General features: G+C 37.2%; 1 protein-coding gene across 1 annotated transcript; it reads left to right on the top strand.

The window, feature by feature from the left end:
• The first annotated feature begins 7790 nt into the window (after positions 1–7790).
• Positions 7791–10360, top strand: LOC147525128 (uncharacterized). Its single transcript, XM_086578233.1, has 6 exons — positions 7791–7935; positions 8167–8562; positions 8671–8936; positions 8991–9286; positions 9430–9517; positions 9683–10360. The coding sequence occupies exons 1-6, from the start codon at positions 7791–7793 to the stop codon at positions 10358–10360; spliced, it is 1869 nt and encodes a 622-aa protein (XP_086434359.1).
• The last annotated feature ends 579 nt before the right edge of the window (positions 10361–10939 follow it).

The raw sequence follows: 10939 nt of genomic DNA on the forward strand, positions 1-10939 counted from the left end.
TGCATGCATGAATATTATTACACTAACAAGTGAAGGAAAAAAAAATGTGAAATGCAAAGTATGTAAACAACTATCTATACTACATACACATGAAATGTGTGTGTGTGTGTGGTTTTTTTTTTTTTTTTTTTTTTTTTTTGAATAAGTTTTTCTGAATCTAAAGGTATCTCTAACCATATAGAGGTTTTGAGAAGAGGATAAAATTATACGTTGATACGGTATCATTTTGGTTACTCTGGGGCGAATAATTTTTATTTTTATATCCTCTAGTTTTGAAAACTATGGAGAGTTGTTTTAAGAAACTCGTACTCAAAAGTCGTGATTCTTAACCCTAAATTTTTAAAGCAACCCATAACAAGTGATCTTAGGCAACTTTCATGTCGGCTCTTTATTAAACCTAATCCAGTCAGACTGTGGCTTCAGTTATATGTGTTGGGGGTTTACTGCGTAAGTCATAATGGAAGGGTTTAGCTGGTTGGACACTAGCGGGTGGTGGAACTAGGTCTTTTTAGTGGATTTTGTTCTGGTTAAAATGGGATGGAACCAATGCTCTGTTCTGATAGTTGTAGGTACCTTGTCATTGTCTGAATATATTTGATGGTTGACAAACCCTGGAGGTGGTTGGGTTTGTGGCTTTGGGTGTTGCCTCCATGGTGCATTTGGTATATTGAAAGCACAGACTTCTAGATGGTATGTTGGTGCGCAAGGGACAATTGTTATCTATGTAGGTTAAGCTGAGACAGAAAGTGCATGGCGATATGGGCGACCCTTAGTAACACATAACTGATCCTCAAACCACCCTTAGAATAATGGAGATTGCATACTTCTAAGGGTTGGTCTATGTGGAATCCATTGCCCGTTTTGAAAGATCACATGACTATTGATGTATCAAAAATCTTTTATAATAAGAACAGAGAAAAACAACTATTTTGACAAAGAAATATAAAATAAAGAAAAGAAAATTTGTATACTCGCTCCAAAGGGTCACACTTACTCAAACGACGAGTAAAAAGTGTTTTACAAAGAAAATGTGAGATATACGTGGACTAAGGCTCTGACACTTACAACCACACATTCCAAGTGGAGTGGTCTGGTTACCTTATTGATGCACTCCCATGGAATGCATCGAGAAAACATAACGTGAATCTTTTATAGTCAGATATTCAAGACTATATGTGGGGTCGTTTTAAGTCAGATCCCCAAGACTTGGAAATTTTTGAAAACTTGAGTCAATCCCAACCATATGGCTGGATTACTCTCTTAGACTGAGCGTAATGCACTGGGGGATAACACATGTAGACTTTGTAAACATAATTATTATGAGGTTGAAGACCGGGGCAAGTTGACCAGGAATGATTTTCAGTATATGTGTCCATATCTTAAGCTGCAGTTCTCTAAGAAGTGCTTGCACACGATCATTGAAACTGATCCATCTAGTCTTGCTAGGTGGAGGGTTTTTGTTTGCTACAGAAGACATTTTTGAAAAGTTTTTCAGAAACGAGATAGATTTAGAAGGGGAAAAGATTTAAACGAGAGGGGAAAGATTTTTTATAAAGGAAATTTTTGAAATTTTTTGAGTCTTTTAACATCAGATTCTTGAGACAAGAGGTAGAGGCAAAAAGATAAAATTAAATAGGGAATAGTATCACTTTGGGTTACTTTATTTCTTTCATTCTCGTTTAATACAATATACTTTAAACATATCTTCTTGATACTTTAATGAATATACAATTCACATATATTTAATCCTTCAATATATATTATTAAATATACTTATAATAGTGTAGTTATTAAATACAATGGCGCCATTTGAAGCTTTAATATTGTAGTGAGTATACTTCGACAGAGTTTAGATTAGAAGTTGAGGTTCATCCTAAATTGTTTAGAGTTTGAGTAAGGGAGATATGAAGAAGAAAGGTAGATTCTTGTAGGATTAGAATTGTTTTAAACCAATGAATTTGAAAGCTTTGATTGTTTGATTGAAATGACTTGAAAACATAAAAGGAAGATTGATTAAAACATTGAAATGAAAGCAACAAACAAGATTGAACATTAAAACAAAGAGCAAGTAACAAGTTTGATTGAAATAAAGAAAAGGAAATAACAAGTTGATTGAAATAAAATAAAACAACAAGAAATTAAAAACATGAATTTAAAAGCAAGACAAGAAAATAAACAAACCAAATGGTTTAAATCCTAAGACAATGGATGAGTTCTGTCTCCCTATCTTTTTGTTTATATACCCCTACTTTTGCCATTTACAGATTTGCTCTTCTCCATTACAAACTAGATACCTCACCCATTTCACTTTTACTTTTGCTTTTTAGTGCCTTCTTGACCAAGGTAGGTTTAGGCAGAAAGTCTTCATAATTTGAAATAAGGGCATCAATCTTTGGTCTTCTGATTTGAGGAATTTGACTGTTGACTTTGACCGGTTGAATTTGATTGTTTCAGCACTTTTCCACATCAACTACTGGTCTTCATAATAAGCGTGATTAAGGCTCCTTTTGGTGCTAAGACGCAGCTTTTATGATAAGTGGTTTGAAATGCTCTTTAACCTGAAAAAGAAAGTAAAAGCTATGAGTTGTCTTCTTGTTAAGCATAAGAGGGACTATAATGTAGCAATATACGGATAATAAAATGCACATTTGGGAGCTGATCACCATCCCCAAATAGCATCTTGCTTGTCCCCAAGCAAGAATGAGAGAAAAAACCAAGATCACAAATGGGTGATTTTTTTATCAATTATACTAATCTCGTTTCGCAGAATGCGATTGCATTGACCATATGCAACAAGGCCATAAACCACTAGGAATTCCCTAGTGGACGAGCTTTAAGTCTCGTGAGAGTTTTCCAGTGAATGTACTCACAAACTTATTCTATTTAGTATAAATGGTATTGTTTCCTTATTTATTCTCAGAAGTTCATACATCTCATTAGCGGTGAATAAGGACAAGCTCCTTTGAACTTAGAATAATATATGTTCAGTAATTTATACATCTAAAGATAATTATACAAAACATGAGCAATGAAATACAAAATCAAAGTTGTTTCCGAGGCTTTTGGAGAGCTTCCTTAAGGTGGGTTCTCATAGGGGTGTGTTACAATCACAACTTTCTGATAGATTCACTAAAGGTTCATTCTCTCAAGTGCAGCAGGCACTTATATTAGTCACATACTCAAATAACGTCCAAAGGAACCAGGGTCGATTGATCACGCATGCCATTTACTATCACACCATCCTATTCCTAATCGAGCTAGAGGTATTTTATAAGGAGTTATGAGGCTAGGGTGATGGTTTAGAAAGAAAAAGGAAGGGAAAAACAAAATCTGATAAGATGAGAAACTGGGTCTTCAAGATACTTATAACCAGAGAAGAGCCTTATTTTGTTCTTTTGCTTTCGAATTGTGATACATTCTTTTAGCCATTTGGCTTTGTGACTCCATATGATTTTGAATTTTTGGGAGTTCTAACTTTGCTTTTGATTATTTAGTTTTTGATATTGTCTCCTTTTGATTTTGAACTATTGGGAGATTCGAATTTTCACTCCTTTGGATTTTGGGAGTTTTGGTTTTGGATGGGTCTTTCTTTCCTTTTCTTTTTTTTTTCTTTCCTTTTTCTTTTTGAAGCAAATAATTGTTTTGTTTTTGTACAAGGTCTTCTCTTCTCTTTTTCTAATAACCATCCAGTTCTCAACTCGTCAGCTGGGTAAGCTTTTTATTGTGTGTTGTGACGGGTTATGAATTATTGGTGAAGAATAAAAAGGCTTTTAGAAAGGGTGAAGGCTCAAAAGGGATAACTAGAGAAAAACTATATTTTTGGGTTTTTAACATTTATTTGGCTATATCGATCCAAATTCCCTCATAGGATATGGCATGGTGATTAAGCAAGTGGACGTGTGGTCTTTCTATCCTGACATCCTTTGTGTCATCACTCAATAATCATTCAGATGAGGTTTTCAGCTAAATTCTCACAGGATATGGAACTTAATTGTTTTAACCTTGGCTTCGGAAACTCACTGTTATATACTAACAAATGCTGATGCATCCCATTCATGAAAAGATGAAGAAAATATTGTATGTATATTAGTCTAAGTACGAAGAATGAGTCCTTACTCTATTGCTATCATGAGACTTCTAAACTTTTTATTCATCATAGAAAAAGGAAACAAGTCTTTTTAATACTAAACGGGAAAATATTTTTGGTCTTTTTCGAATTTTTTTTAGAAATGAAGAAAGATACTATTATATATACTATATAGAAAATGCCTAGTTTTTGCAAAATGTTACTATACCAACTCTATGATAGAACTATGCTTTGTCCTCAAAGTATGAAGAGATAAGGAAAGAGATTACCATAGAAACACGAACAAAAACAACGATACACCTGTATTCTGTTATTTATGATGAAAATATGCCACCCCCAAATAAGTTTGGGGCGTGGGTTGTTTAATATAGAACGAGAAATACATGGTTTATTATACTAGGGATGTTTATTCTACTATAAAATCTTTTTGGGTTTTTGTATTTTTGAAAACATGCATAAAAGAAAAATGGAAAATTTTGGTTTGATGTATCTGTTTTACCTTCTACTCATAAACCAAATTCCACAAGAAAAACAAAACAAAATAAAACAAACAGATAATATTAAGCATAAAATTAAACTTATACTATGTCATACACGTGAAAAAAAAACATAAAAATAAAATGGATCCAACTATATGGACACTAGGAATCCTAGTCAGAATCCGTGCGTGAATCATCTCGACATCTAGAAGATCCTTCTCCTTGCTGACGTCGAGGCCAGCCTAGCATGTCAATCATTATGCGGGAGCGCATCTCTGATGCTCTGCAGTGTTCTAGTGACACTTTTCTGAAAACGTCGCTACTCCTGCTAGAAGGTTCGCTGCTCCTCTTTAAGGGTATGTTGTTCCGCTCTGATATTCCGCTATGATGTTACCCATAGTTTCCCTGAGTTGGTGGAGATATGAGTGCATAATCCTTTGGCAACTGTCGAGTGGCATCTTCGGCGAAGTAATCCACCTTCTCAGTCGGGCGTGCTTGCTCAACGGCTCTGGCTTCAGTTGGAAGCCATGATTTCTAGACACAGTTGGCATAGATAGGACCTGTGGTAGCCTCCTTGACCTCCACTAGGGTGTCTACGGCTTGGAACCCCCAGTGCTGCATGATCTTGGTGACCAGCATTGGTAGAAGTGGAGTTGACTTTTTCGATTTGCAGAGTTGCTTGAAGATAAGGGAGACGATGCAGAAGCTATTATTCTGCTCTTGAAGAATCCATAGAAGATGAAGCATCACCTTACCTATATCCGAAGGCTTGGCCGAGCCTAACAGGTTGTAGGTTGTCCACTGAGATACTACTAGCTGGTTCCTTCGTAGCAAACTCTGGTACGCGTAGTGAGACTTGTGTTTTTAACCCCTTCGATAAGCATTTCTACCATAATCACATCAATGGTCTTACCGTCTGGGGACTGTTATGTCTGAACATGGGCCTTCAGAGGGATCCCTAGAACACCACTCACCACCTCCTTGGTGGGCTCCAGCGAGCGACCATCCTTAACAACCGTAATGCAGTCACCCTCCCCTCTAAGCATGCAATTATAAAATGAAAGAGTAAGAGAGGGAGAATAAACCACATCTTCCAACAAAACCAAGAGTTCCCATCCTCTTCTTCTGATCTTAGCCCTGAAGTGCACTTCAAACAAATCAGAATAGAAGAGGTCTTGAAAATTTTGCTCCAGCACGATTTTGAGAATTCGAGCCATTTAGAGTAGGGATTTAAAAAAATTGGAGTTTTGAGTTGGAATGGGGGTTGAAAATGGGGAAGGTTGTGAAAAATTTGGATCGAGGTGTGTACGGGTTTACGGGCGGTCGTGAGCTAGGTAGGGGCGAGCGCGAGTTGAGTGGGGTGGCTAGGGTTGGGGATTTTTGTGATGGAGAAGAAAGGAAGTAGGCGGTCACGTGGGCTAAAAGGGTTGATGGCATGTGCCTTTTTTAAGAAAATTAAATTTTGGCCCAAGCCCAAATGAAATCAAGAAATTTCGATCTTGTCCTCAGTGCCTTACCAACTTCCAGAGTCAATCCTCGCTTCGTTACTCGTCCGATCTTGACTCGTGAGGTACCGAAACAATCAGCATAAAAAATGCAACGTAACGGTATAAGGTACACTCACATCCAGTGGTAGATAAAAAAAAGATGATGGAAAGAACTGTATAGGAACTATATGAAAATATATACAGATAACAGAAAGAAAATTTTAATTAATTTTTTTGGGTGTTGAATAAGTTTGACAAAACACTGAACAAAATATTATGTGTGATGTTACATGGTCCAAAGTTATATCAATTGTCAAAATATAATCCAAACAAAAGAGATCTCCAATTACATACTTGATTTAAATTGACCTAATTTCCAATTCGAAATCACCAAAAAAACACTACTTAGAATGAGGTGGCCTGATAACCTTGAATTTGCTTCTATTGTATGCATTCATTCGAGGGGTTAGAGGAGGCAGGCTCTGCTTTGTCACCACTTCTCTAATATGTAATGTTGAGGATGCAGCTTGTGCTGGTGGCCTAAATGGTGTAGTTACATGCCATGGGAATTGTGTATAGGTTTTTTAATATGACTTGGTGTTGCGCCTGGTGCTCCAAAAGTTTTTCTTGCTGATGTTAATGCTTCTATAATTGATTTGGTATTTTGCTTAGCAATTAAGTCTGACATACTATGTCTATGCTCAAGTCCTTGGAAAAATCTGCATTCTAGCTCCTTAAGTGTTTTTGTGCCTTCCAGATATGCATCACTTGGTGGGTAATATATATACAAGTGTCTCAGGCTAATTTGATGGTCATTTTGCTACTTCAGGTCCCTTTGCTTTGCCTTTGCTGCTTGATGCCTCCTTTGTATTGAGATTTTTTGACCTAATACAATACAATACAATTCAGTTGGACTCACAAACTTCTTAACATTCATAAATACAAGATAAAACAGTAATAAACCTATTATTTGCAGTTGTTGTTTCATTTGTTAGTCCATTTGCTTTGGCTTTGGCTTTGCTACTTGATGTCTCCTTTGTATACATATTTTTGGACCTAAGACAAATAGAAGATTAACACTACTTAACCTAGTATTTGCAGGTGTTGCTCCCTTTACAGGTGCTGGTAAATTTTTTGGTGCATTGCCATTGTTGCTTGAACCCTTGTCAACTACATTACTTGTAGATCTTGTTGTAGGCCTCCTGACATGTACATTATTTTATGAAGTTAAGTTTTGTGAAGTTGTGTTCAGCTGTTGTTGTGTTGTTGTTACCATTTGCCTTTTTATTTCTTCCAGTACGTATCTGCTGTAAGGAGTCATTTGCATGTCCTAGAGTTATGTCCTATTTTTTGGCATCTTGTGCAAGTCATTTGCCTCCGCTTATTGTTGGTCCTCCCTCTATCTTCTTCCTGCCCCTCATCCCTAATTCTCTACTTCCTAGGCCTTCTAATGCCTATCTCAAATGGAGGAGGAAAGACAATTTTCTCTTTGTTCTACATACACAAAGCATATACTTGCGTAAGTTGTTGTAACTAAGCAAAAAAGTTTAACAAATATACAAACTAAGCAAAGAAGTTTAACTAATCATATACTTACTGTTGGTTTTTCCCACTCTTGTATGTCCCTTTCATTGGCTTGATGTTACCATTGTATGTCAACAAGTAAGTTATGGCATGATAGTAAGTTCTGGCATGTAATCATATACTTCCATTTTCAGGGTATTAGTTTGTATCATCATGGTTTCAGTTCCACTTGGTTTTGGCTCTGGTAGACATCAAGGTTTTCCTGAGCGAAGTGGTGTGGAAGTATCAAAGCAAGGAGGAAGCACTCTTTGTGATATAACACCTTCATCAAAGGAGTCTTATACAGATATTGCAAAAGGTAGGATGAAATAGTCTGTTGATGTATCTTCTCTACCCATGCCGTATAGAAAGAAAGACAAACCGGCGATTAAGATTTCTCGTGAAGCTATGGAGAGGGGAATTGAGGCGTGTAAATTTTCTTTGATAGCTCGAATGGATGCTACGTCTTTGAATTTTAGCTCCATTAGATTGGTAGTTAGTAGCGAGTGGGAATTAACAGGGTCTGTAAAGCTTTCACCTTTGGGTAAAGGTTTTGTTGTTTTCAGGTTTGAAAATGAAGCAGACTTTAACAAAGCTTTATTTGGAGGTCCATGGTATATTCAGGGACAATTGATTAGAGTCTTCAGATGGTCTCCTAATTTTAATATTGATTCCTACAGACAAACTACTGGAAATGTGTGGGTCAAGTTTCCTAGACTCCCTTCTAAATATTGGGAAGTTGACATTCTTATGAGCTTGGGTAGAGGTCTAGGTCGTCCCATAAGAGTGGATATGAATTCATTGGAACGCATGAATGGGTATTATGCTAGTGTATTGGTTGAAATTGATTTATCAAACCCTATTCCTGATCAGATATCTATGGAAGTTCCAGAACTAGGTGTTGAATTTTGGCAGAAGATTCAATTTGGAACTTTACCCAAGTTTTGTAACCATTATAACATTATGGGTCATCTAGTGGCAGAATGTAGACGGGTGAGGAATGGGAGTAACACTGAATCACAGTAGGGGATTCATCAGATAACACAATGTTCAGATAAAGGCAAGGAACCAGTTACAACTGAAGTACAAGAAACTCAAGGAAACAAGGGAAGGTTGTCTAAAAGTAAAAAAAGGAGACTTAAGAGAAACAATCAAGTTGCAGAATGGAGACAGATTAAGCCTGAAGCATTTACAAGCAATGGAAACACTAATATGTTGCAACAACAACTTCAAAATCCAGACCAAGCCAAACCTGGTAGTTTAGAGACAACAGAAATGGCTGGGTTTATAAATCAAAATGGCAGAGCAGTAGAAAGCCAGGTGTAGGGAAGTGTATTGCAGAGTAGTGGGTGTACGAGCATTGTTGAATGGTAGGAAACTAGAGTGAATCCTGAACATGGAGATGAGTCAGTTGAGCAATCGATTATCATTCCTGAAAATGAGTGGAGTTCAACCATCTCGGATTTAATGGAGGAGGAATTGCACAGGGATTTTAACTTGGAAGCAAGTAGATTCCACGTACTGACTGATATAAATGAGAATGAGGAAATTCTAGGCATTGAGGAGCCTGAAACTGAAATGGTATACTTTCATGACCAAATCATAGAACCTTTCTGTGATATGACACAAGGTACGCCAGATGTTGTGCCAGCCAGTGGAGTGAAGACAAGGTCAGGTGGAGGCTGCGGTGAGAACAGTATCCGCGAAGCTACTCCAAAGCCTCAGAGCAAAGGAAAGAAGGGTAGGGGCAGACCTAAGGGCTCCAAGAACAAAAATCATTGATGATTACATCCATGTGCTTTTGGAATGTTAGAGGTACTAATGACATTGAGAAGGAGAGGGAGATTAATAATGTTAGAGTAAACAAGAAGTTGAGTGTGTTTTGTTTACTTGAAACAAAGGTAAGGCAGGAGAAATATGATCTTATTCGTAATATTTGTTGTCCGCGTTGGGAGCACATAAATAATTACAGTAAGGATCCAGCAGGTAGAATCTGGGTGTGTTGGGATCCTTACAAGATAGATATTTTGAAATTACATGAGTCATACTAGTTCATACATTGCCAGGTGATTTTCAAGCCGACCAATGAAGCATTTCTTCTTACTGTGGTGTATGCAAGAAATTCTAAGACTCTCAGGCTTAATCTATGGAGGGATATTAACTTTATCCAGACAACAGTATCTGGTCCTTGGTCTATTGTTGGTGATTTCAATAACATAACTAAGGCTGAAGAAAGGGTGGGGGGAAGTCCGATGCATCCTCGAGAAGTTATGGAGTTTGTAGAGTGTATACAAAGATCAGGATTATCTGACTTGAGCTTTAATGGGTTTTTCTACACGTGGAACAACAAATTGGTAGGAAACGGCATGATAATGACTAAGATTGATAGATGCTTGGTGAACAGCTTATGGAATGTTACTTACCCTACTTCGATGGTTGAATTCTTACCTCAGGGTATCTCAGACCATTCTCCAGTTCTTCTTTTTTGGTATGATTATGAAAGTAAAGAGTTACCGTTTAGATTCAAGAGTTATTGGGTGGAGCATCAGGAGTTCCAGAACATGCTGGCTGAAGTATGGGCAACTCAATTGTACTCCAATCCCATGTATATTCTGATGCAAAAACTCAAATTGTTGAAGGTCAGGATCAAACCATGGGCTAGAAATAACTTTTCTAATCTCCATACTAGAGTTGAGCAGGCAAGGGAATTTCTATATGATGTGCAAAGACAGTTGCAAGCTTAACCATGGGACAATTTCTTAGGGCAAAATGAAAAAAATGTTCTAGAGAAATATAGCGAGCTAGCTAGAATGGAGGTTGCTGACATTAAATCAAAACAGGATGAGACCTGGACAAGAGAGGGAGATAAGTGTACAACATTTTTCTTCAAAGCTCTTAAGAAAAAGAAGGCAAAAAGTGGTATATGGTGTCTTCAGAATGCGAATGGAGGTACTGTTACATGACAAGCTGATGTTATTAAAGCTTTTGTTGAGTATTATGGTGAGATTCAAGGTACTGAAGTAGGAGAGATAAGTGGAAAGGATTTCATCAACAGCTTAAAAGTCAAATCCTGTCTATCACCTGCCATGCAAGCACATATGGAAATGGAGATATCGACTGAAGAAGTTAAGGAACCTCTTTTTGGCATGAATGAGAATGCAGCTCCGTGTCCTGATGGTTTCACTCCGTATTTCTTCAGGAGCTGTTAATCTACTGTTAGGCATGATTTTACTAATGCTATTATTAATGCCTTTAAATTCTTCAAATTTCCTAGAGGGGTTAATGCCACGTTCATATGTCTCATTCCGAAGGTTAACAACCCC

This window comes from Coptis chinensis, chromosome 1 (genome assembly GCF_015680905.1).
Source record: "Coptis chinensis isolate HL-2020 chromosome 1, ASM1568090v1, whole genome shotgun sequence".
Classification (NCBI taxonomy): Eukaryota; Viridiplantae; Streptophyta; class Magnoliopsida; order Ranunculales; family Ranunculaceae; genus Coptis; species Coptis chinensis.

Excerpts from the sequence above, each read along its gene's own strand:
- LOC147525128 (XM_086578233.1), top strand. The coding sequence starts at position 7,791 with ATGGTTTCAGTTCCACTTGGTTTTGGCTCTGGTAGACATCAAGGTTTT. Across the intron at positions 9,287-9,429 it reads GCCAGTGGAGTGAAGACAAG|AGGTACTAATGACATTGAGA; the intron begins GTCAGGTGGAGG and ends TTGGAATGTTAG. Across the intron at positions 9,518-9,682 it reads TTTGTTTACTTGAAACAAAG|GTGATTTTCAAGCCGACCAA; the intron begins GTAAGGCAGGAG and ends ATACATTGCCAG.